Raw genomic sequence first — 26,268 nt, 5'->3', positions numbered from 1 at the left:
AGAAGGCAACTAACCCATAATTATCTCGTAGGTGTAGGCTTTGGGCAGAACTAACCAACTTCACTGTGTAAATAAGTATCGTGAGTAAAACTACGTGTGCAAGTTAGGAGGAGCGACCCCCCTTGCACCCGGCACCGCAATAAACACCCCGCTTTATAACTTACCCCGAGTTACAGAGTTTAATTCCGCACGTCAGACGGAATAAGCAGCCTTTTCACTAAGCAATTAGTTCTTCACCTACCATTTCCCCAGCTGTTCCCTCGCCTGAATACGCTCAAGTATCGACCTGCAGTAAATATCCAGTTTTCAGGCAGATACAGTTGACCAGAAAAGCTGGTCATTCAGCCTGTGCTGTGCACAGGGGAGGTGTCACAGCTCTCCTGCATCCACATCTAAGTCTTATCTTCTAAGCAAAATTGTGGTGTCCATGTTACATGATGGGAGTGATGGCGCATATCAAATTGCATGGTAGGAAGCTGCCTGCATTTTTCTGTTTGTGACCTGAGTGAACATTGGTGAAGTGACAGAAGAAGTCTGGTAAGCGTACCTTCGTGGAAGGAGAGTAGGAGGAACAACCGTTTGCTACAGCACGTGCTGGAGCTGCCTGGCTGGAGAGCTGCTTTGCTGGGAATAGCCAGAGGGTCTTGGCAGAAAGTGAGCTGAGAATGAGCCAGCAGGGTGCCCTGCCGGCTGAGAAGGTTAACGGTGTCCTGGGCTGTATGAAGAGCAGCATAGCCAGGGGACTGAGGGAGGGGATTGTACGCTGCTACCTGGCAGTCCCTGGGTTGTGTCCAGCTCCCTGGGGTATAATTTTGAGGCCCCAGTGCAAGAGAGAGTGGTCTTTCATCCGTGAGCGAGTTCAGTGGAGGGCCATCAAACTTTGCCAGGAGCAGGACTACTTGCCTTTTGGGGAGAGACTGGGGGAACTAGATAGAAGAGACCCCTCTAGCAGCTCCAGGTTCCCAATATCTTATTCCCCAGGTTCGTCCTAATAGCCATCCGTGGTCATTAGGCTGCAGGATTTCTAGTACATAACAAGCTTACAGTTGCCAAGATGGGGGTCCTCTACGTGTCTATCCAAGCTAGGAGCTGGCGGATTGCATCCTCCGGGTCCCCATGTTATAGTTAAGAATCTATTTTTAATGGCTACGTCCCAGTTTGAAGCTATGGTTTCACATCCCCAGTATGCACAGTAATAGTGATTAGGGAAATTGCAATAGCTTTTCCCTGGATTCGAACTGGGGCAGAGATAAAAAGGTTTTATTGTTCTTTCTCGTCGACCGGGTGGGTCTAGTTCATAAAAGACTAAATCTTCCAATTTAACTTGGAATTTTGGGGATCCGGCTGTCACGTTGTACCGAACTTCTATGGAATCTTCCCATCAACCTAAGGTCCAATTGAAGGGTAATGCTCATTTTTTTTTGTTTTTTTTTTAAAGTCATGGTAATCAATACCATTAATAGGATACTAGCTTTCATTTCCCCACTGTTCAGTACCTCTCTGCCTTCCTCGTCTACTCTTTTGCAGAGAGCAACGGGATATCAGTATCTTCTCGGCAGCAGCAGGTAGTCTTGAGGGGAATTTTGCTGTTATCCTGTCAATAATTTCCAAGGTCTAAAGAGTTAGTTATCTCTTAAATATATTTCCACCTGTTTGGTTGTTGTGTCCGTTTCCAGGCGAATCTTATAGTACACTTCTTAAAACTCTGTACCAGTCTGTTTCATGTACTTCCCAAAGTTCAGGTACTGACAGTTCCCACCCACAAAATAATTTACGAATTTCCACTTGATCCTCTGGTCCCCTGGTACGTATCGAATCATTGTGACATTTCATACAGTAAGGTTGTCTCTTAAATGAAACACAGGACCAATCTCTATTACAATTTAGACATTGGCAAACAACCCAACATACATGTCTGGAAGTGGGGTGTTTTAAGCAGGGTATTCCCTGGACATCTCCTATTCTGGGTGATTCGGGTATCTCCGTCTCTGTGTTGTTTTGCGGTCAGCCAGCAATGGTGAGACAGATAGCGATGTCCCAATAACGTCCTTCACACCGCCCCGTGGCTCAACATTGCTGCTCCGTGGGTGGCATAGATAGAGAGAGAGAAAAGATTCTGCCAACTATACAAAGGAGGTTAACAATCTTTATCTAAGCATTAAACCCATTTACCATTATCAATAAACAATAACAGGCAATAACTACAAATGACTAACAAGAACTATAAATCCCTAACAAACGTTAGCTAACAACTCAAAACTCAAACATGTCATAAGCTAATTTCAAAACATTATCATAACAGGATGACATAACAAAGCACAATAAAACATTTCTTAGCATATATAAGGTTTGTTTGTGGGGGTTAAGAATCAAGAGCCAAGAGGTGGGCATTTAAAGGGGTAAATTTTCATGCCCCTTTAAGGTTAGGCTGCGCATGCATTTTCATTGTGCAGTTTTGGTCAGGGCGTTAGCCTGAATCTTGACCAGGAGGGTCACGGACCAATTCGTTTGTCTTGCCACAAACAATCCTTATCATTTTGGAAAAGATGGGAGCAGGAGACGACACAGTCTGTACGGTTTTGCTGTTCAGCCTTTGTCCCATTGTGACTACAGTAACCATCAGTATGTGCTTTTGTGAGTGTTTTTGGTCACGCCGGTACAGAAGAGTGCGATCTCTTCCTCGCAATCCGCCCCGAGAAGTGGAACCCATGGGATACCAAAGCAGAGTGCGAGAGACTGTTATATAAACAAAAGAAAACTGTTGACCTCCAGCAGTTACCATGTGACTTGTTATTTGTTTCTGTTCATTTTCGTTACCTCGTGAAGAAAAATACCAAGGACCAGAGACAGACTATCGTGGAGGGAACAGATGGAGTTACCACCCCGACATTATTCAGGACCATGCTGGACTCACGAGTGAAGAAGCCTGTTTTCCACCTCACATGAGACTTTGCTGGACTGTTATTCTGTTATTCAACTTCTAGTTCATGTTTGTTAAGAAATTGTTATTTGTTGTTTACTGGTTGTCAAATGATTCATTGAATTTACTTTACATCTAACACACGGTTTTCAAAATAAATCAAAAGGGTTGGGTAATACATATAATAATAACCTACAAAAACAAAACCTAAAAACAACACTTATAACTATACATTCCACTTAAGTAATAAATGAACTATAAATACTATAGTTTCTTTAAGCATTTTATATATATATATATATATATATATATATATATATATATATACATATATGCGTCACTACCATGGCTAGACTACAGGGATTTCGCATGCGCGGTCTTTCCAGATTGTTCCAGTACATTCTGTGGGGTTTAAAATTGCGCATGCGCATGTTCAAAGGCATACACGATGAAAGATGGCTGCTGAGTGTCCAGATGAAGTCTTGGACCCATTTCCCGAGCTTACCACTCCGGTAAGTTTGTTAATGGTAACATTTATGGCACTATGGCCAAATGACAGGTCCTTGCTTTCAATGCAATGTTTTCTCACCATCAGACCGCCACGTCACCTGCCAGGGAGGAAGGGTCTGGAGTGCGCATTTCCCCCTCTGAACATCCCGTAAGGTGAGTGTTTTTTAAACGTCTAACCTGTATGGTTCATTATAAAGGGGAATCAAACCCCCCCTTTTTTTTTTTTTTTCCTCGTTGTTTAGGCAGAGGGTGCGTTTTTCTGCTGTCACACGTCAAGAACTTATGGCGGAGGTGGAAAAGTATAAAAGATGTTACCACATCCCCGTCTGTGCGTTCCTGATGGTTGTTTTCTCTGCTATTCTACTTGTATTCTTCATCAGCCTACATTGTTGTATGAATTGTTAATAGTTAATTATTCCCAGATTCCTGTTTGCTGTTAAATTGTTATTGTGTTAACTATATAATCTGTATTGTCGACTGTACATTTCGGCGTACTACTAGAATTTGTTTAATGCCATTGGGTGAAATCATAATAGCAAATTGCATGTTAGTTACAACGTGTTGAATTAATCTTATAAAACATGGAACAGCACATGGCAAAAACAATAAGGTGGCTAAACCACATAACAAAATAGGATTCGTTTTACCCAGGGGCTCCCGAGAAGCCAGGAAAACAAGTCAATATTCCAGTCTTTCCGAGTTCGGATGGAACATGGGCTAACTTCCCTGTCTCTGATGTGATTTGTTTAACTATCTCACCATTGCCATCAATTTTCAAATAACAATTGGAAACATTTAATTTACCACAAACACTTCCTTCTTCGGCTAGCAGGTAATCGAGAATCATTAGAATAGTTTGGCTCCTGATCTGTACTTACAGTTTGGATTTTACCATCTGGTATTAAGGATAATTCCTCCTTTCCTACCTCCTCTGCTGCTGCAGAGTGTCATCTGCACATCCCATAACAAGTCACCCTCATGGTAAAACACACAGATTTACATTAGTAGAACTGCTACAGAGTGTATTTTATTTGAGTTTTTCTGCCAATATTCCCCATAGCCTTGCTGAGCAAGGGATATTGTTTTACCTGAACTAGGCAGACCTTCCCCTTATCATTTTTACTGTAACAGGTAAAGCATTTTTTCCTTACCTGGAATTTATTTCCAGATATGCCTGGTTAAAGATTTCTTTTCCACTTAAAGATTTTGGTGAATTTGGCATTCTTACTTGTTTTCTTAGTTTGTACTTTAAAGGTTTCAGGATGTTTTCCTGGTGGCCAGCAGCTCCCACAACTGTAACAAATTCTTTTCACTGAAGTTTAACACCAAATAAGTTGGTTTTGTATTCACCAACTTTTCTACATCACGATTACCTTAGTAAAAATCAACTCGAACCTTTATCCAGTCCTATTCACAACTGACTTTCAAACATCTAAATTTCCCCATCAGAGATTCACCTTTACTCTCCTCAGACCCGCTGCCTGCCCTAGAGGGGCCGTTACCGGTCCTGTTGTGCTGCAAATGCTGCAGCAATCGGGGTGACATTGTCAGGTCCTTCTGCTCAATCATCAGCAACAGCAACCCCCTCCTCCCCACCAGCAGAAGGGTTCGGGGCAGGAGATGCTCTTCCTGCTCTGCAGGTTACACAAGCCTGCCTCTGCAGCAGCACTTCTGTTTTAACTCTTTCTTACCCTGAATGCACATCTGCTACTTGTTGCTTTAAGTCTGTGTTATTACATATCAGCCTTCGCAGGCAAACAGCAAACACCCTGCCGTGCATCCAGCGTGACTCAGCCGCACCTTCGAGGGGGTACGGGGCTTTGTACAAACTCACCCCAATACTTTAACACTTTCACAGGGTTTTTTGACTCTCCACCCCCCCGGCTTCAGATCTTACATACATTAGCACAAGTTTTTTATCTTACAACGTGTTTCATTCTGGTTGCTCCATAGAAGGAACCACAACCTCCCCTCTGATCCTTTTCCATTGCTAATATTAAGGGATCTTGTGGAGCTAGGTTAATACCACACTCTTTTGCCACTCTGGGTGATTCCTCAGAGTGAAAAACATACCAGCATACATTACTTCATCCCATTTTTCCTCTCGCCTTAAAAATAACATTAATTTTAGCAAAACATTATAATTCAGTGTGCCGTTTAAGGGCCATTTTCTCTGTCCCCTAACTTATACAGGGGCCACCACTGATTGCAGTACTTAGCCAAAGTTCTCTTATTCACGCTTCCCCCAGCTGCCCCCCCCATTTCCTTCCAGTGACCTTTCTTACTATTATCTCAATCGCTATCCCAGCCACAGAGACTCTAATTTCACTTACGGCTCTCTCTCTTATCCCAAGGCGTCCAAACCTTACAGTCAGGGCATTCAATTTCTTGTCGCCACCATACATATAATAATTCTTTACACCATATACACTTTAAAACATACAGAGGTTCACATTCACCCCTCGGATGTTCAAGACAATAACCACATACCAACATTTGTAATATACTGAATACAGAAATGTTCTCACATTTCCAGCATAAATGAGTATAACAATTATTAATAACCTTGTAATTATTAATTAAAAGGCCACTTTTCTCCACATTCCAGCTTATAAAGCGGCCACCATTGATTACAATATTTTATCAATGTTTTCCTATTCACATTTCCACCAGCGGATCCTCCAATATCCTTCCAATGACTCAAAACACACCCTAGCGGATTTTTCTTTAAAATCCCACCACTCTGCTTTCCTCCCATTTTTCCCAGCTTACACTCACAGAACACACTTATCACTTACAGAATTACTACTTACAAAATGCAACACACAGGTATCTTTCTACAGCAACACCAAGAGCTCACTATTATTATCAAAAATATAGCCAAAATCACAGTAACAATTATCAAAGTCAAATTCCACATTCCATAAATCCGGTAACCAAAATAAGCAACACTGCAGCAAATAAGCTTGAAACAATGAATATTCCATTAACGCCTATACATATTCATTACCTGAACCCGCCTACCCTCGCTTCGTATGCTAATTAGCTTATCAGTCTTTCACGCTTGCGCAGATTCTTCCAAAAATTGTGGGCCGGGGTCTTTAGAATGTGTGCAGTGGTCTATGGGAGGAAGGCTGTAGGTCTTCCTCATGGTGTACTTTTCACCTTTTGCTCATTTGCAGTGTTCTTATCAGTCTAAGGTAATTTATGCCCTTGCTGGCCATCTGCTTTTCTTGCTTAATTATTTCTTTCACCCTTATCTGTCCTCTCCTGCTGAAGTGTTCCGCTAAAGTTTTTCCCATGATTTTGCCACAAACTGAGTTTTGAGGAGCGCTTGCCCTAAAGGGTTGTCTGGATTTACCCCAGAGTACAGCTGAAGGGCTTTCCTCAGTCGTTCCAGCCACTCAGTGGGGCTCTCATCTTTCTTTTGCATTTCATTAAATGCTTTATTGATATTCTGGCCACGGGGTACTGCTTCTCTAATCCCCTGAATTACTATAGTTCTCAGGTCCTGCATATGAGTTCTATGCACCGGATCCTGATTATCCCAATTAGGTCTTTGGAGTGGCCATTTAATATCTGCTTGGGGTCCCTGGGTTTCCTCGGTAGTAAATAATTGACAAAGGATAGATTGCATCTTATCCCAAGTATAAAGATTTGGTCCCAGAAATTGATCTAATCTTTCTGCCACTCCGAGTGGGTCCTCAATTAAGTGTCCCATCTCGGTCCTTTTAAAATCTCATAGGTCAGCCGAATTTAGAGGCACAGAAATATATCCGATCACAGGTTGAGGTCCCCCCATGGGCTTTTCTCTTAGGGGGTATATTTGAGCTGCCCCTTTTTGACTTCTAGTTACGCGTCTAGGAAGAGGGGGAGACCCTTGTTCCGACTCTGGTGGGGGAGTGGGCGCTCTGGGGACCTCTGCAGGAGCAGGAGGAGAAATGTAAGGAGGGGGGGTTAGAAGGGTTCCGTCTAACTCTCCCTTCTTTTTCTTTTGTTTAGTTTTTTTATTTCATTCAGCGGGTAAAGTCTAGCTCCCGGTTTTTTAGCCACACCTCCGCATATTGACTCTCCTCCGGGTTAAGGGTTTTTTTTTATTATTAACCCAGAGGTTTAATTGCTGTCTTACCCAATCTTCTTCTGACCCATAGACTGGCCAAAAGACATTTTTAGAAATCTTCTTCCCTCCCCATATCTTAGTACAATATTCTATCATTTTCTGCTTATCTTTCCCTAGGGTTCCAGGGAAATATCTCCAATTGTCTAAGATATATGCCAGAGGGGTATTCTTAGGTACAGTGGGTACCCTTCCCATGGGATTCGAAGGCTTGCTGCCCTTCGCCCCCATCTTCTGGAATATCCACAAACACACACTCACTCGCTCCCCTTGTTCCTGGCCCAGTCCCTCGCGGGAGATGGGAGACGCAGTACTTAAGAGTCCACACTCGCTTGGTTCAGTATATCGAACCTCTCACTCGTTATATTCCAGGAAACCCAATCCCGCCCGAACGGCAAAACCCGCGAACAAATTCGCAATATACTTACGCGTCCTGCGTCTTCGTCCGGACTCCCGTGCACAGAATTTTTATGGGATTTTACCGGTTTCTCCTTTGCTCATTATTCTAGAATTTAGGTTCGTCGGTAAGGTTGGAGTAAGCTGTTGGTCGCGGGGCCGCGAAATGTCGCGGGGCGCCTCCCCGGAGGACCAAAGCCCACTGTTCCTTATCCGAGTCACGGCACCAGAAATTGTTATAAATTGAGACCACAACGGATCATAATCCAATTAAAATTTTATTAATTATAGCAAGTAGAATATGAGCAAAGACAGCGCTGGACGGCAGGGGAGTCTGCGCTCCACCAACTGCCGCCCTGAGCAGTTCAAACAGTCCCTTTTTATACATCTTTACCCGTGTTCATGAAGTAGTGGAGGTATTGACCCTTCACCCATATATCCTTATGTGGGGTTGTCTGTCTTGTTTCTGTCGGTTCCTGGACATCTGGCGGTTATCTTATCTTTCACAAGCAGTGTCTGGTAGCTGTTTGCATAAGCGTTTTCATATATTTTGTTGCCTAAACTTTACATTGAGCTTAACATAAATCTTAATAAACAATACCCTAGTCCATAGTTTCTCACACCCACGGTGGCCACTGCCTCCCAGCAGTGCCTGCCAGGTGGCCAGGGACACTGGCCCTGAGGGATGGAGGCCAGACTTCCCAGCCCAGGGATGGATTTCACGCTCTGAACACTCCGAGGTTGCTTTTAAAGAGGACACTTCCTCAGCAGAGAACTGGGATTATTTATTGTTTATTTTCCTCCACAGCAGCCTCCTGCGGGGACAGGCACAGCCATCCCTTGGGGTGCGTGGGGATGCCACCTCCTCAGCCTGACAGAGATGAAGTGTTGTAGGTTGCTTTCTTCAGGGTGTCCAGGAAGAACTGCTCCTTCTCTAAGAAATCATGGTCCTAAGAGAGGGATAGATGGCACGGATATCAGAGTGCCACAGAAATGGGGTCACAGGCCAGGGTGCTGCTCACGAGTGATGGGAGTATCCCAAACCCTCCTCCATGCGGCGAGCAGCGGGCAGGTACCCATCTGTGGTAGCCCCCGGGGTGTATGGGCTCCCCACAAAGCCCATAACCTCACACCGAGTGAGGCCCACAGAGGAAGGCTCAAAGAGCATCCCTGCCTGGGGAAGGACCCAGCAGGGAAGGAGGGGGCTGAGGATGGGGACATCATGAAGCCAGAGCCCAGCAGAGCTGGCTTCTGCCACCCAGGGATGGGGCAACGCCATCAAGCCAAGGATGTTATCAACCAGCCTGAAACAAGCCGTGAGGACGCACCAACCCTTGCTGCTGGTATCACTCTTCTAGGTGCCCACGGCTTCTGCGAGCCCACCCAGCCCAGCAACGATCTCACACCCACCCTGTGGCCGTCAGGCTCAACCCAGGCTTCACCCAGCCCTGCTCCCACCCAGCTGGTCTGAAGCCCTTTCCAGCCCTGGTTTCCCACCACCTCACCTGCTGGGCCCTGTGCTTCAGCAGCAACAATGTGGCGTAGAGCTCGGTGGGGCCAGCCCCAGTGTCCCTGCTACCCCCTGGGCTATGCCAAGGGAGCGCGCTGGTGGGAAGTGGAAAACCTGGAACAAGAGCCCAACCGTGTGGTACCGCTGCCGTTAGAGGAACAGCAGACGGACAAGTGTCCCTTTTTTTGCTGCCTGCATGTCCCTGCAGCAGGGTCCTCCCCAACCTCCCACTGCAAACGGCCTTTAATCCACCTGCCTCTTCCTTCCTGCCCCCTCTGCCCCCTCCTGGCACTGCCCTGGCTCAGAGGTCTCTGCTGAGCTCCTTCAGAGGATGTGAGGAGGCCAACTCACATCTGAGTGTGTGATGAGCCCCCAGGAACATCCCAAGCCTCCTGAGAAGTGGAATACAAGTGCAACTGGCCCCCAGCATGTCCCGTCCCCCCCCTCCCCCAGCAGCGTGCAGGAAGCCTTACACGGTGTGCTGGAGAGGCCTCTCCTAGGGGCACTGAGGCCCTGGTTTGTGTTCAGCAGCATCGCAGAGTTGGTGGGCAGTTCCTCACGTATCTGTTCGAGCTGTCTCCTCTGGCGAGCCATGCTCAGCCGCTCCTGCCCCATCCCCGGGAGAAAGAGAGAGAAACTGTTGGCAAAGGTTCAGGCCCTTGGCACAGCGGCCCCAGGCCAAGAAGGAAAGGCAAGGGAGTATTTGCCTCGTGAAGACGCTGTTCCTGCTGCTTCAGCTGCTCCAGCTGCTGCTCCATGACCTGCAGCCTCCTCTGGTGCTCGGACTCTATCCTGCACGCCTCTTGCAGGGCTTGCTCCCCTTCCTTGTACTTCTGGGATGAGAGCTGCAAGGCAGAGCAGCTGAGGAGGCTGGGGACAGGGACCCTCGCTGCCCTGGGGCAGGGCTCCTTTGTGCACCCCCTGTTCCCCTCCCAGGACAGCGCTGGGATTCAGCACTCAAGGAGGGATGTGAAACCCCAGCTGTGAATTGCAGCGCAGATGCTTCACTTACCTTGGTCGTGCTTTTAATCTGCTCCTCCTGCTGCTGGATGCGCAGTGTGGCCCTGTCCACCTTCTCCTTCTCCAGCCTCAGCTCCTGCCAGGACTTGTCCAGCAGCTCCCTGTCCCTCACCAGCTGCTCCTCCCTGGTTTTCAGCTCATGGCTCCAGATCTTCAGCTCTGCCTGCTCCTAGGATGGGCATGGGGAAAATCAATGCACTACCTGCCCTATCCTGGACACTATCTCATGTCCCCCCAAGTGATGGGAGAGATCTGCCCCTGTTTTCCTTCTTGTGTTTGCCAGTTTGGGGTGCAGAGCAACACCACCAGGTACCCAACCAATGCTCTCATCCACCCACCCTTGGGCACCAGGGTTGGCAGAGCTGGGATTGTACAGGCACACACACACACACACACACACACCTTCCCCAGAAAGGACGGAGCCCCTCACCCATGCTACACACTCTAAAACATGCTCAAGGCTTGGCAGTTTGTCAGCAGTGGAAACACCCAGCCTGAATGGTTATTTTCCACCCTGGTAGCCCTCAGAAATGCAGCCCTGCCACAGTCTGTGCCACATATCTCCTCTGGACAGCTCCAGGGGGGAGAACTGGCGCCAAACATGTCCCCATGGCATGGCGAGGTTCTGTTTAACCCACCATGGGGGTTTCCTCTCACCAGACTTACAATGAAGGCGGCTGTGCCTGGTCTGGCTGCCCAAACTCCTCACAGGCAAAGGGGAGAGACAGAGGTGACTGATGCTTCAGTCAACATCTAAAACAGGCTGGTGGAGGCTGCTCCTGGAACAGCCCGATTCTCACCACCGCAGTGATGTCTCTTAAAACTTGTTTTAAACACCTGAAGGCAGGGCTGAACATCTCCCCGGTGGGCAGGACCCATCCGTGAGCTGCCAGGTGGTGCTGGAGGCCATGGAGAGGGGCTCTACTGTGGTACCTTGGCCAGGCTCATGATGGTGCCCTCTCTCTGTGAGTCCATCTTCAGGGCTCGGTCCATGTTGCGCTCCATCTGCTCCTTCCTCAGCTGCTGCTGGGTGTGAAGTTCAGCCCACTCGGCTGCCAGCTTCCGTTGCTCCTGCGAGCACTTCTGCATCACGGACTTCTGCTCTTCCAGCAGAGCACTCTGGGGAGCGTTGCCAGAGAGGGAGAGAAGAAGCACTAAGTCCCATTCGCCACAGGATTTTTCTCCTTTAACCCATCTCTGCCGTGCAACATCTAGGGGCTGGTTCAAGCCCACGGTGCCTGGTGTGAACCCTGTCACCGTGAGCTCTGGTCCCGTGTTCCTCAAGAACCAGCACGTGCCATGCGCACACACCGCGGCCTCCTGCATCCGTGAGCCAGAGGGCTGGCCTGACTGTGATTCCCCCTGTGTGAGGCTGAGGAGGCAGAGAGCTGCAGAAGGATGCTGCAGCCCAGCACCCAGCTCTTGCCTCCACCACACAATGCAGTGCAGCCCTGGAGATGTCTGCCCCACCTCACCTTCGCCCTCTCCAGCTCTGCTCGCTCCATGGACAGCTGCTGGGTCATGACTCGCCGCTGCTCCTCCAGTGAGTGCTGCAGTAATTCCACTTTGGATTGCTCTGCCGTTGCCCTCCATCGCTCCTGCGTTCAGACACAGAGGTGACAGATGCTATTCACAACCTCCAGGCCAGGAACCTCCAGTTGGTGAGACACATACCCCATACCCAGACAGGAGGGCCGACCCGGGCAGAGGACACAGTGTGGGCTCACCTGCTCCAGCAGCCGAGTCTGCTCACTCAGCCTGGCCTCCATTTTAGCGATCACCTCCTGGAGTCGGCTCCGCTCCTCCTCCATGTCCCTCTGCTGCTGCGATAGCCTGTCCTGGAGCACTTGGGGAGAGGCACGAGCAGCATGAGGCGGGAAGTTCTTCCCTTCTATCCACACCATGTTCACAGAAAAACTGTGTGTGTTTGTGCTCATCACCCCTGGCACATCCCCAGGACACTGCTTTGTAAAGGGAAGACCCCGAGATGTCCAGTGACCAAGGCAGGCAAGGCTTTGCCAGCCTCAGCTCCCAGCCTCTGGCTGACTCAGAGCAACTTCTCCTTGTTTTCTGGGTACCCCCAGCTCCGGTGGAGACCCCGCAGCCGTTCCGGCACAGAGGAACAGCAGACATACCCTTGAGCTGCTCGTCCCGCTGCCGTACCCCCATGGCCAGCTCCTGGGAGGTGGTGTGGTGTGTGGCCTCCACCTTTCGCGAGAGGTCATGCAAGTTGCTGGAGAACTTCTCCATCCGCTCGATGATGCCATTCAGAGACCTGCAGAGAGAAGTGAGGGGAGGGTCACCCCTGTGGGACACACTTCATCTCACCGCAATGGAGAGAGGGATATTTGGTGGCCCAAAGGCCGGGCAGCCCTGCCCTGAACCTCTCTGGGTCACAGCAGAGCAGTAGGAAGATGCAGCTCCTGCTTCCGGGGGGCACTGACGGGTATTACACAGCTCAGCATCCCCGCAGGCAGTGGGTGGGAGAGGGGATGGCCCCTGTTGCCATGGTCCAAGCCTGGTTCGTGTAGGACAGGGAATGCTGTGGCCAGGGACCAATGTGGGAACACAACTGTCAGTACCTGGTGTACGATGTGGCGCTGGTCACTGCATCGATCTCCTGGTCTTTCAGCCGCTTCAGCCGCTGGAGCTGCTCTTCGTGGTCTTTGCGCATCTCCTGGACAGACACCCTGCGGGACACGGGGAAGGAGCCTGCCACAGGCTGGCACAAACCAGTGCTCCCCATGATAGGCATTGTGGGAGAGGCTTGGTTGTGGGGCTGAGAATCAGGTGCCAGGAGCTGAGCTGGCATGGGGGTCTGTCCTGGGGCATTCCACCGACAGGCATCCACATTTGGGATGGGCCCAATTTTGGGGTTATGAGCTCCTCTACCAAAAACTGATTTGTCATTGACCCAAACTATGTGGACATCAGTGACTCACTGAACTCACTGACCTGAATAAAAGAGATTTGGGGGAAGATAAAACATTGGGTTCAGCATCTTTCAAAATACAATGCATTCACTCTGAAACCACGTCTCCAGTCAGATCTCCCTGTGTCCACCTACAAAGCAAATCCCCGTTCCAAAAGGCACCAAGCTACCCACAACCCAGTGCTTCTGGAGTCTGGTTTCTCCTTTCACCATGTCCCCAAACCACTCTCTGGTTCCTTCGCTGAGACTGTGGGTACCAGCCACACGTGTGTGCCACTCGTGCCACTCTCACCTCTGCAGCTCTTGCAGACGCTCCATCTCCAGCTTGTTCTGCTGCTCCAGCGTGGCCAGGCGCTGCTGGTGCTGCGCCAGCAGCTCTGCCCGTGCCCGCTCCGCATCCTGGCTCTGCAGCAGGAGCTGAGCCATCAGCTGCTCCTTCTCCAGCCGCAGCCTCTCCTCCCGCTGCCCGTAGGTGTCCTCCACCACCTTCACCTGGTTCCTGCCCCGAGAGGTCACAGCCAGGAAGAAGTGTTGCTTCCACAGCAATACCCAGCACTCCCCCCGCCCCCGCAGAGCGCACACAGGGGTCTGCGAGCAGATCAGTGTTGCTGTGTGCATGGCGAAACACGCAGACCTGAGCCTTGAACCCTCCTGCTACTGCCCACTGTGCTGCCTGGTTGGGGGTGCGCTGGCAATGGGACCAGCCCCTCCTCCTTGTCACCCAGGGGACAGTGGTGGTGAGAGTGGACTCCCATGTTGGCTCACCTGTGGGGCTGCTCTCTGCCCCCACCACGTCCACATCGACATGGCTCTGCGCCCACCTGCCCCAGGGGCGGATTTGGGAAGCATCCCAGCACTCCCACCCCAGGAGAGACAGAGCTGTAGGCGAGGAGGGAAGCACAGGTGAGAGGCTGGTACCTGTGGGTGCTCTCAAGGAGATTCAGTTCCTCCTGGTGCCGCTGCTGGAGATTTTCCAGCAACAGTTTGTGCTGTGTCTGCTCCAGCTCCAGCATTCGGACCTGCCAGGCACCCGGAGAGAAAGTCCTTGTGCTGCCCTGGGGACAGAACTCCCACAGCAGCACTTGGTGGCCATAGGCGTCTCTGGACAGGGAGGTTTCACCTCTCTCCCCTGTCACCCTGATGCTATTGGGACAGGATATGGCTCCTTCTCCTCCCTCTGGGTCACCCGTGGTCCCCCATTCAGCAGGCAATGGGGCTCACCTGGCTCTCCAGCTCTGCCACACGGGCCTGGGCGCTCAGCAGCGCTGCCTGGCAGCCTGATGCATCCTCATGGAGCTGGGCTGCGGGAGCCCCCTGCCTCGTCTCATGCTGCAAGCCCGGGGCTGAGAACTCTGCCTACAAGGATGGAGAGAGAAGATCGAGGCCCTTCAGGATCAGTGGCTTTGTGGTGCGGCCATCAGCCTCCAAAAGAAGGCACCTGCCTTACCTGCAGCTGCGGGGCAGCCTGGACATGTGCCCTGGGTGCAGGAACCTGCGGAGACACAGGGATGCTCTCAGGGAGGTAAAGCCCTGGGGAGAACATCTCCTCCTAGCCTGGAAACGGCGATCCATCTCCAGCCTACTGCAGTACCACCCCCACCCCCTCCCCAGCCCAATCCCTGTGCTGGCGTGGGTCCCTTCTCCCCAGGTGACACTCGGCAGCCCCCACCCCAGACACAAGCATGCTGCGCTCTTCCTTCTCTGGGGGCAGAATCAAGGCTGAGACCACAAGCCCTCTGGGAGACAACATGTGTCCCACCACCAGGGCAGGGCGAGGAGCCCAGCTGGATGAGAAGGAGAGGCTTCAAAGACCAAGCAAGAGCTGCCTTCTCTGTGAAAGGCTTCAATTCTCCTTCAGTTGTCTAGAAATAATCTCAGAGCATCTTCAACACTATACTGGGGAAAATCAACTGAAGAAAAAGTCCTTTATCACCTGGAGCCTCTGTTGTCTAGTTAATATAATATGTATATATGCCTGGGGAACTGTGTAAATGCTGCTCAGGCCATGCAGGGCTATAAACACACATGATTTACAAAGCATCCATAGCACCCATGCTTTGGCCTGATAAACGCAACTTGTGGCACCTCGGGGAGCTCCAAACTCTTTGCCTCCATGGACACGGCTTCCCAGAGATGCAAAGTGGGGCACATCCTTCCTCAGGCCGAGGGAGCACGGACAGAGCGGGATGGCGGCGAGTCGGCAGCGGAGGGCTCGCGATCGCTGCCCTGATCCTGCACCGCTCGGGGCACGGACCCAGCACACCTACCTGAGTGAGCGGGGCAGGGCCTGGTGCCTCCTGCTTTCCTGGGAATGAGCCTGTAGAGGCTGAAAATTGGACAAGTCCATGATTTGAATATAGCAATGGGAACCATCCCCTCCCAGCAGGATGAGGGCCTGGGTCTCCTGGGCACAGCGATGAGGGTCGCGCTCTGCTCTGGGAGCTGGCAATGAGGGCAGAGGGTCAGACAGGCTTGTCCGTGTCTGCATCCCCACTCCACACACAACGGTGGGACTCTGCTCTGCAGAGTAAATCAAGGGACAAAGCACAGCTCCTCCTCCATCTCCATCACCTAGGGAGGAGACTGGGTCCCCTAAGCCACTTTCAGCGGCCTCTGAACCGGCGCACAGCCACAGCCCAGAGCAGAAGGGGGTCTTTCCAGCACATAGCACTGGTGGGACAAGTGTGGGGGCAGCAAAGGGAAGACAGATGGGGCAGCGTGAACTTATGCACACCCATTGCTCCGGCAAAGCGAGTCCCTCACAGCCTTCCGAAACCCCAAAGGCAGCACTGCGGAGCTCAGTGTGCCCCAGCACACCAGCTGACATGGGGATGGTGGGATCCTGCAGCTCAGCAACCTGCTCCGACAATGGCTGGTCAAAGCCTGGGCAGCATTCATGTGGCCAAGGGAAGTGCTGTGGTTCCTGCCTTTTTTGGGGGGGTTGGTTTTGGGTTTTTTTCAGGGCAGGGAGACCCTTCTCCGCATACCAAACTGTACAAATCTCTGCTGCCCGAACCGTACAACCACAGGAAACGCACCCAAGGCACCGGCATTTCTGGAGGGATGCCCCTTCGCAGGATCCGATGGTTGAACCGAGGCTTGTTTCGTGGTGCTGAGCCAGGGGACCGGCTGCCTGCGTGGGCACAGAGACACAAGTGACGCACAGCAGTGTCACAGCGCAGGGAGAGGCACGCAGACATTATCCCGCTTGGCATTTTTGCAAGTTTAAAGCTTGGCTGTCGCACTGCGATCGAACAGGCAAGGGCCCGACAATCCTTCAGCGCTGCCTTCCTTCCCGGTTACACAGGTCCCAGACCAAAGTGGTCACGGCTGGCTACCAGCCCTCCCCGCTCCCCCACCTACACATGCAGCCGCTTCCCACAGGAATTCTCCCTTGTGGAGGTGTCTGAAAGGTGAAGGAGGCCTCACCTGGAGCCATCTGCACTCGCTGCCTGGTCCTGCGGGACAGCTGCCTGCTGCGGTGCTCCTGTGGGGCTGGCTGGCTGGCTGCAAGCAAAAAACATCCCATGGGGGAGAGCCCAGGAGGCAAGGAAAGACAAGATCCTTTCCCTCAACACCAGTTCCTGCCTTGCAGGTGAAAACCTATCCCACTCAGCTGCGGCAGGATTCAACCTGTTGGCTTCAGAGGGAGCAAAGACACCTCAGAACCTCCATCTCTGGAGGAACACCAGTTCCTCCTTGCTGCATCCACCCCCTTCCCCTGGGCAACATGCCCCTGCCCACGACACACGTGGCTGCTTCTCTGCAATTCACTTCTGAGTCCCATCCCAATGGCACAAGCCTGAACCTGTCTGTGCCAACTCAGCTGGAGGAGGTGGTTTTCCTGGAACTAGGAGGAACGAAGGGGAAAGAAGGCAGGAATGAGGAGCATGCGTGGAGCTCGTGGGGGTATGCTGATCCAGGACAATCCCACAGGACCTGGGGCAGCACGTGCAATCTCAGCCATGACTAGAAGGAGAGCCCAGAGGTGCGATGGCCCTGCAGGCTGCACCAGTGGGAGAAACCTCTGCGTTATTAACCCAACCCGAGGCAAGCGAGCACTTAAAATGGATTTCTTAAATCCGAGCAGAGGATTTCTGAGACGTCCTGTTGGAGCAGCTGCATGATGGGAGCCCTGTGGCCACCAGCTGTGCTTTTACCTGACAGGAGCGTGGGGATCCAGCCCTCCTTCTGGGGACTCCAAGGGCTTGGCACTTTGCTCCTGAGCCTTCGCCTGTGCTTGGGCTTTCTTGCGAGACAAGGCAGCGCTCAGCCAGTTGTCTTCCTCCAGCGGGTCAGGTTTAGCCAGCGCTGCCTCTGCAGCCGGGAGCTGGCTGGTGGGGCCGGGCTGCTGGGCTGTGCCAGGGCTGGGGTAGCTCACTGCAGGATTGGCTTTTGCTGCAGATGTTGGCTTCGCATCCATAAAATCCTCATCTTTCAAGCCCAGCCAGTCACCTCGAGTCCGGCTGCTCCGCACAGGGCTGTGCCTGGCTGAAGGAGGAGATTTGGAGCGGGGTTCTGGTTTTGGTTCGCTGCTGTTCTCGGCTGGAAACCTGCTGCAAGGAGAAGCAGTCACATACGTGCCTGTGAGAGGACCCCGGGGACCCTGCCCGGGGACCCTGCCTGGGGACCCTGCCCGGGGACCCTGCCCGCTCTGACGCGGGGGCAGCGTGGCTGCTGGCTGGAGCTCCACACGCAGAGCACAATACCTCACAGGCTGCCTCCTCGCCGGCTGGCCCTTGGGCATGGAGGCCACCGTCGGCTGGTACGCTCCAAAGACAAAATCCTCCTTGTCCCAGCCGTCTTCCTTCTCTGTTCAGACAAGCAGCTTTGAGTCAGCGCCTAGAGGAGCGGCTGTTTGCAAAGACACCAGCCCTCCTCCTCCTCCCCTGCAATTCCCACTGCGATTGCTGCCTCTGGGAAGACACAGCTGGAAACATCTTCCCTGGAAACCTGCAAGCAACGTGTCTCCTCCACGTGGCTGGGAAAAGTTGCTTTGCTGAGAATCAGTCCATGTCCAAAGGCAACTGAGTTACAGCTGCTGTGCAAATGCCCCCAGGCTGCCTCGAAGGCAGGGTACAACACTTTTGCATCAGTCACCTTTGCCCCAGAGCTGACTGGGAGCCCATTAGCCACCCTGCTGACCACTACAGAAAGGGTATTTCCCCTTCAAGGACATTAGAAATCAATCTCGCCCTCCCAAGCCAACGCCATCACCTCTGCAGACCTTCCCAGCATCCCTGGCCACGCTCACCTGGCTGCTTTTGGTACTTCTTATCCAGTTTGAACTCTCTGCGCTCTCCTGTGCCTGGCTGTTCCAGGATTTTGGCCACGGAATTTTGTCCCAGCAACTCATCCAGCTTGGAGCGGGCTGGCCGGAGCACCTCTCTGTTGGTGACACAGTGGCAGATAGGTTTCCCTGGGAGGCAGGGCTGTTTCTTGTCACACAGCCTTGCCAGGGTGCTCTGGCTCTTCTCTGTGAAACGAGGCTGCTCTTGCCCCTTTCTGGGACCCACAGGCAGAAGCTCCAGCATCCCCCCCCCCCCCCAGCATGCTGGCACCATCCCAACGCACAAGCCATCCCCTGCTTTACTCTCACTGCCTCTTCATTGCCCTTACTTTTCTGCCTTCTTTCCCTGCTTCTCAGCTCCTTTTGAGCCACTGCCAAGTCCCAGCGCATGCATCAGGTCGTCATCAGTATCTTCAAAAGTGAGCTCAGCCCTCCTCTGGACCGGGGCCACGGTGTGCAGGGGCGTCTGGGGTGGAGGTGGCTCTGTGGATGGGATCACACATGGTAAAGGTTTGATCAGGGCTTTTTTTTTTTTTTAAACAGGAGATCAAAGCATCCCTGCCTGCTCTTATCTCTCAGGACCATTTAAAAAGTAATTTTTAAGATCAGCGAACAGATCTCACAGCAAGTAACACAGCGGCAATGCACTACTGCCTGGTCTGCAGCCATGCATCCACTGCTGGGACACTGCTGGGTGCCACTGACACTGGGGTTTCCAGCTCTGGATAACGCCAGGAGCTTCTTTAGCTTTGAAAGTTTCCAGTCAGATAATTCCTGTCCCCTTTTGCCTAAAGTCCCTCTCTACCAACACACCTTAGACCTTGCCCTAACCCACCAGCTGCTACTTGCATCCAGAGTAGATTTATCAGGGTGAAAGGTGATTTTAGGGGACCCTCAGACCCATTAGCATCCCTGCTGCAGGAACAAGAGGGACAAGTGCCTGTAACACAGCCACAGCTGGATCCCACCCAGAGGTGCCCCAGTTGTGGTGTGGCACGGACTGGTGCTGCTCTCAGACACGCAAATCCTGACCCAGAAAATTTGTTCTCATTTGGCAATGCGTGCAGAACGGGCTGGATGAGGTCAAAGGTAAGATCAGAGCCTCCATTCCTGGAAAGGAAAGCTCAGCTCCATAATCTGCGGCGCACTGCAAGTATCAAGCACTTGGTGAGCTGTGGCACAATTAACCCTGTTACCAAGCTGCTCTATAAATTACGTTACTGGCTAATAAGAGGTAGGACTAGGTGGCTTTCAATGTAATCATTTTGGATCTCACACAGACTAATCCATGCTGCTGATTTATGTAATACAAAGAGGATGCACTGAGCAACCCCACTTACCTTTCTCTTTGCTCTGTTCTGGTTTTTCCTCAGAGCTGCTTTTAGCGCCTGTTGGAGCTGGTTTCTTGGGAGCATCCTGCTCCTCATCAGACAAAAGTCCTGCCAAAGGATCATCTAAATCTGGGAATTACCCAGCAGGTACAGGAAAAGAGAATAACAAAACAAACAAACAAACACAACGTTATTTAGAAGAAGAGCTCTGCACTACGCCAGCCACTGTTCCCCACAACGTGCACGTGGGGACAGCAGAGTGTATCTGCCCAAAGCCATGAGCGCGGGTCCTGCAGGGACCTGGGATACCCTTGAGTCTCCCTGAACTTCAAACACTCAAAGACTTAGATTTCCGTTCAGTTTTTCCACGTTTTCATCCTCCCGGAAGAAAATAACTCAAAAATTTGGGTGCTTTAATGCCTGAACACAGCTTAGGCAAAGAAAAAGGGGAGAAAGGCCACCTAAATCACCTAAAGCCCATTAGGGTTTTTGTTTTGTTTTTTTTTTTTTTAACAGATTTTAACAGATCCTGATCTTTGTTAAAGCACAGGCTTTGAGAACCAGATTTCAGCTGTGCCAGGAAACCACTCCCCTGTTCAGAAGCTGGACAGAATCCCCCCTGACACAGGGGCTCCCAAGTGTTACAATCATTAAAAACCAAAGCACATATAAAAATGCAAATGCCCCCAGGAATCACCCCCCAGTCCTGTCCTGGGGAGGGCCTCGAATGCAGAGGTTTTTTTCCCTTTGGTCACCTCTGAAGGATTACATTTGCACTAGCATCATAGGGGTGAAGGACTCCGTATCTTATTAACCAGTCAAGCCTCCAGCTAACCGAGGAGGCAAAGAGCACGGGCAGAGCCCCCAGTGCCCCCCCGCAGCCGCGTGAAGTGAGATCCCACCTTCAAAGTTAAATTTCTTGTTGTGTCGGGGAGCGGCAGGGGATGAGAGCGCCTTCTTTTCCATCGCAGGCACTTTCTCTCCTAGAAAGAGAGGCCACGGCTCTCAGAGACAAGGTACTGCAGAAATGCCCCGGTCCCACCCTAACTAAGGGTCGCTTTTTGGGTGGCAGCCCCCTAAAAGCACCCGCTGTGATGGACAGACCCCCCCACAGCCCTGCCAGGTGCACATCTCTCCGGAGGGGTCTCCTTGCAAGCAGAGGAGAAAAGGGCCAGGGGAAGATCAGGGCACTTTAGGGGCTGGCAGATCTGAAATGCAGCTCCTCTGGCTCTCCTTGCCCCCAGAGCAGGGGGCTCCCCACCAGAAACACTTTGCACCGCCCCAGGGAACAGCCGAGTGGTGTTTGGTGGGAGGTGGCAGCGGCTGCTGGTGTGAGTGACGTCCAGGGATCTCCTAAGGGATAACACATGGCCAGAATAACACTCCTGCAAAAAGCAACCAGGAAAAGCATTTTAGGGAACAAATCCACTTTTTGCTCCGTATCCCAGATAAGGATAGGAAAATATCCCTGCTCGTTTACAATCAGGGTGTGAAAAGAATAGCAGAATCTCCTTTTTACCTTCCTCAGGAGCTACCAGCTTCCCTGTGTTTTTTACTCCTCCTCCCAAGAAGTCACATTTCCCAGGACCTTTCACAGTTGCCTTCCCTGGCCCAGAACTGGGTTTCGGGATTCCCAGGAGATCAGCTTCCATGTCGTCCATATCCTGGAAAGCAAGAGGACAAGGATGGGGAGCAGGGTAAGAGCTGCTTCTCCCTTCGGAGGCTGGTGCTGGAGGCCATGGCAGCGCGCTGGGGCGGAGATGGAGGGGATGGATGGAGATGGAGGGGATGGATGGAGATGGAGGGGATGGATGGAGATGGAGGGGATTTAAGGACTTGCCTTCAGGGTCTGCAGCACAGCTTGTGGGTCTGTGTCGGAGACACTGGATCCCTGCATGCCAGGGAGGGGAGACATCAGAGGGGAAGAGATTTTTGGAAACTCCTCACCCCTTACCCCATATCCCTTGATATCCGTTTTATGAGATAGAAGAATACATGCCCAACTCCTCCTGGTGTCCTCCTCTCTGGAAACCCCCTGTGCCCCAATTCCTTTGCTGAGATCCTGCTGCCTCTAGGAGAAGCATCAGGAAAACCCAAGGCCGTTGCTCTGGGTGAAGGTCCTTCCTACAACACTTTACCCAAAGTGCACGCAGGAAGGCTGGGCTGCAGCAGCACGTGCCCCCCAGCTTTGCTCCATCTCACCCAAGGCACCAGGAAGCCCTTCTTCCACCACCACCCCCGCCCTGTCCTGTCTTCCCCACCCCACTGGGATGCTGGAGAGGGGTTACCTCTTCAGCCAGACATCACAGCTCATCGCTGGCACGCCACTGCTGACCTGGCCGGGGTGATACCGCCGCAACCTTGGCCCGGCTCAGCCCCAGCCCTCGGGACTCCCAGGCTCTTTCCTGAACCTTGGACTCACCTCTGCAGAATTTATGTCCTTCGCAGGGAGTCTGTCGAAGAAATCATCTTCTAAAATGGACCTATGACACAAGCCCGGGGGTTAGCAGCACCACACGTGAGCTCGGCCAGTGTGTCCAGGGACAGCCAAGCCAGGCCAGGCAGCGGGAGGCAGAGGAGACCACACAGGGCTGCCACACCAGCCGCATCGTACAACGCAGAAAATGAGGCTAAAATAGCACTGGGATAAAGGACAGCAGTGCTGGGACTGCTCTATTTAAGCAACTGTTACAAAGCAGATTTACAGAAGATGTACAAGGCTGGGGGACACCCAACTCTTGCTGGAAAGCTTCGGGCTCTGGGCTCCCAGTTCCCAAAGGCATCGCAGAAGATAACTCGCCTTCCCAGGCAATCACTGTTGGGGCAGGGAGGGAGGTGGAAAAGCCAAGGATGGGGCAGATCAGAAGGATTTGGGGAGGACAAAGAGATCTTCAAGTGAGATCTCTCACAGGAGAGGCTGTGTCTGAAAGGCACTCACTTCTTTCTGGCCTGCAAGCCAGTGTCCTGGGCTCTCCTACTGCTGCCCACAGCCGGCTGGGAAGCTTTGGCAGATTTAACAGAGGTTTCATCTGGAAACAAGACAGGGAGAGATGAGGATGATGGACACGGGCATATTCCTGACCTAGGCACTCCAAAGGGGGATCTGCTGTCTACCCCGGGGCCACAGAGGCTTTTAATCAGAGGTGAACTTCACTTTGCCTCCCCAAAAGCTGATGTCCAGCCTATTCAATGGCCTCTGACTCCGAGAAGCCCTGCTCCCTGCTCCATCCCCTCCTCACAGCTGGAGCCCCCTTGCAGATCAATGGCTGTTGCACCAGCACCTCCTGCTCCCAGGAGGGGAGTAAGAATAGAAGGACGCTGCCCTTTCAGCTGAGAAGAAGGTTCGTTTTACCATCATAGCCCAGGAGGTCACCAAGCACATCATCGATGGAGCCTGAAATGAGACAAATTAAGCTGTTGAGGCAGGTGAGCTCACCAAGCAGGCAAAGGAAAGCTCCCAGTTTCAGTATGGCTTGCTCTTTGGAAATCTGCTAGAATAAAGTTTTGGTCTTAAGCATCATCAGTGTCAGGCCTTCCTTGTCAGTCTAGAGAGAACTGCCAGGACCTGATCAGTATTTTGTGGATAAAAAATTTAGCTTCACTTAGCCAGAAATGGGGTATCTTTATCAAATGAACCAGCTGCTTTGTATTCAGTTAGTCACTGGCCACAAGCAGCACTTAACCTGTGAGCTCTCACCCCGCAGGATCTCGAGTCCCTGGGCAACCCCAAAAGCACTGCTTCAGTATCAGGGGCTGCAAGAGGCCTCCAAACAGTATCCCTCCAAACAGGGATAAGGTGATGGGAAGAACTGAAACAAATGCTTATATTCTCCCCTGAATTTGGGAAAGCCCACAAGAAAGGAATGTGGGACCTCAATAAACAAATCCGCTTGATGTGAGAGGCAGGTGAAAATTTCTGGTTCAGGAACGACATGATGATGCACTCAACCATCTGCAGCTTTCAGAGAAGGATCATGAAACATTTCAGTAGCCAGGACTGCCACCTGAGAGTGTGTGTCCCCCCCCCCCCCCCGCCCCAGGCATTCCCAGCAGATCGAAGCACCTACGGACAGCAAAAGGAAAGCCTGCAGCATATGTACGTACCTCTTAAACTTTTCTTGGGTTTTGTAGCCTGGGGAGAAAGAAAAATTCCCTCATTAGAAAATGAAGCAAGTCTGTCCTGGACTTTCTCAAAACACACTAAAGCCAGAGGCAGGTTTCTCCAGAGCATCCCATAAACAGCAGCGAGGCCCTCCTCCTGCCCGTGCTGTTTGGGAAATGACACGTGAAATGCAGAACTACAAAGGTATTTCCAACTTCAGAGACACGGGTGAGCACAGCCCCTCCCGACTGCCAGCTGGGCAGGACCCTCCAGCCCTTGGGATCACTTCTGCCTCCAGGCAGAGCTGCCAGAGCATCAGATCCGGATTTCCCAGCCCCGCCTCAGCCCCGCACCGCAGGGCCACGCTCACCATCAGCGTCCGTTTACGGATTCTTCTTCCACGTTGCAGGGGGACCCGGCACCACTGGTCACATCCACACCAACCTCCTGCCTGAAGGGAGAGGAGGGTTCCCCGATGTGCCACCACGGCCGGAGGCACCTCTCCCACAGAGATGTCCCTCTCCGGCTCGGGGGGCTGCAGCCTGCCAGGCTGGCTCCGCGCCGCGCCCACCCCCCGAGCCCCTCTCAACAAGGCTCCATTTGAGTCTGAAAAACACCCCCCCCCCCGCTCCCCAAACCGGCTTCGTGCTCCTGCAGCCCGGGGGGGACATCACCCCCCCCCCAGGGAACCAGGGAGGGTGAAGGTTCCGGCCGCCCCCGACCCCAGCACAGCCCGGGGGGTCCCGCTTAGCCCAGAGCCTGCGGAGCAGCCAGGGGCAGAGGGAGGGAAACCCCCCCACCCACCCCCCCTTGGGTCCGGGGCACCCGCGGGGACCTGGGACAAGCAAAGCGCTGCTGGAGGCGAGGGGTGCGCGGCCCGGAGGCGCGGAGCCCCCCACTTACCGCTCAACCGCCCCCCGGCTCCGCCTCTGCGCATCCCGTTGCCATGGCGCCCGCTGCCCCCTGACCCCGGCGCCCCGCGCCAGCGCCCGCCAGACCCCGAGCCCGCAGCCCCCCGAACCCGCAGCCCCCGAACCCCCAGCCCCCCGAGCCCGCAGCCCCCCAGCCCGCACCGGTAGCACGCCGGACACCCGCCCCCGGAAGGCCGCGGCTCACCCGGCACGGCACGGCACGGCCCGGCCCCTCCCCCCCACGGGACGATGGGATGTGTAGTCCCCGCCGGGCCCCCGGAGCTGGGGGTGCCCCCAGCGCTGCACCCCCCGCACGAGGGGCTGAGAGCGGCTGCGGTGCCCCCGGCCACCCCCAGCACGTGCCCTGGCACAAAGCGGGGCTTTAACGCCCTGGCCTGGTGTTTAATTGTTGTTAATTGGCGCCAACAACGAGCAACGCCAGCCCTCCTTTCGAGACCCCCGGGCACCAGCGGGAGCACAAGGAGCCAGCCCCAGGCCAGGCACCGGGGGATTACAGCCCCCAGCCCCGCCATGGGGCACCCAGCGCCCAGCCCCCTGTGGAGCACAGCAGGCTGGGCGCAGGAGACCCCGGCAGCCCCCCCGTTGTTATAAATTGAGACCACAACGGATCATAATCCAATTAACATTTTATTAATTATAGCAAGTAGAATATGAGCAAAAACAGCGCTGGACGGCAGGGGAGTCTGCGCTCCACCAACTGCCGCCCTGAGCAGTTCAAACAGTCCCTTTTTATACATCTTTACCCGTGTTCATGAAGTAGTGGAGGTATTGACCCTTCACTCATATATCCTTATGTGGGGTTGTCTGTCTTGTTTCTGTCGGTTCCTGGACATCTGGCGGTTATCTTATCTTTCACAAGCAGTGTCTGGTAGCTGTTTGCATAAGCGTTTTCATATATTTTGTTGCCTAAACTTTACATTGAGCTTAACATAAATCTTAATAAACAATACCCTAGTCCATAGTTCCTCACAATCCCCCCTTTTTCTTTTTATCCTATTGAGCTTAACATAAATCTTAATAAACAATACCCTAGTCCATAGTTTCTCACAATCCCCCCTTTTTCTTTTTATCCTATTGTTTATTAGACGCTACTTTCATTCTCGGCACTGCAAGTAAACCTTTTTCCACAATCCCAACATTTATCGTAACACTCACAAGGTAATACGTCACAATTACAATAGGCATAGTTGGGTAATACATATAATAAT

The 26,268-nt window shown here is 52.4% G+C and overlaps 1 protein-coding gene and 1 long non-coding RNA gene across 3 annotated transcripts; one reads left to right on the top strand and one right to left on the bottom strand.

Annotated features, from left to right (window-relative positions):
- The first annotated feature begins 3,254 nt into the window (after window positions 1–3,254).
- Window positions 3,255–3,729, top strand: LOC308070999. Its single transcript, XR_013930965.1, has 2 exons — window positions 3,255–3,583; window positions 3,673–3,729. It is a non-coding gene; the product is annotated as an uncharacterized lncRNA (long non-coding RNA).
- Window positions 3,730–8,707: 4,978 nt separating this feature from the next.
- LOC308070967 (fas-binding factor 1 homolog) lies at window positions 8,708–25,132 on the bottom strand. Of its 2 annotated transcripts, XM_080405775.1 has the most exons (31): window positions 25,032–25,132; window positions 24,499–24,579; window positions 24,131–24,158; window positions 23,379–23,420; window positions 22,965–23,055; window positions 22,449–22,509; window positions 21,867–21,917; window positions 21,546–21,690; window positions 20,929–21,009; window positions 20,036–20,155; window positions 19,025–19,178; window positions 18,660–18,793; window positions 18,115–18,217; window positions 17,566–17,961; window positions 16,835–16,912; window positions 16,444–16,538; window positions 15,673–15,731; window positions 14,853–14,897; window positions 14,627–14,761; window positions 14,324–14,424; window positions 13,698–13,904; window positions 13,056–13,163; window positions 12,609–12,748; window positions 12,201–12,319; window positions 11,949–12,071; window positions 11,407–11,592; window positions 10,466–10,642; window positions 10,161–10,298; window positions 9,927–10,059; window positions 9,449–9,567; window positions 8,708–8,893 (listed from the first exon to the last, which is right to left on the bottom strand). In XM_080405775.1, exons 2-31 carry the CDS (start codon window positions 24,499–24,501, stop codon window positions 8,810–8,812), a joined length of 3,456 nt encoding a protein of 1,151 aa, XP_080261901.1. In that variant the 5' UTR covers window positions 24,502–24,579; window positions 25,032–25,132; the 3' UTR covers window positions 8,708–8,809. The 2 variants fall into 2 exon arrangements, with proteins under 2 accessions (XP_080261901.1, XP_080261900.1); XM_080405774.1 differs by lacking the exons at window positions 21,867–21,917; window positions 22,449–22,509; window positions 22,965–23,055; ... (2 more) ...; window positions 24,499–24,579; window positions 25,032–25,132 and having other exon boundaries at window positions 17,566–17,958; window positions 21,546–21,699.
- Window positions 25,133–26,268: the final 1,136 nt, after the last annotated feature.

The sequence above is a fragment of the Falco punctatus genome, assembly GCF_963210335.1.
Source record: "Falco punctatus genome assembly, chromosome: 10".
Lineage (NCBI taxonomy): Eukaryota > Metazoa > Chordata > Aves > Falconiformes > Falconidae > Falco > Falco punctatus.
Note: the sequence above shows the minus strand (reverse complement) of the source record. Positions and strands in the feature narration are given on the sequence as shown.

Coding starts and splice junctions, on each gene's coding strand:
- LOC308070967 (XM_080405775.1), bottom strand. Junction 14,425..14,626: donor TGGCAGAGCTGGAGAGCCAG/GTGAGCCCCATT, acceptor GGTGCCTGGCAG/GTCCGAATGCTGGAGCTGGA. Junction 10,299..10,465: donor AGATTAAAAGCACGACCAAG/GTAAGTGAAGCA, acceptor TCTGCCTTGCAG/CTCTCATCCCAGAAGTACAA.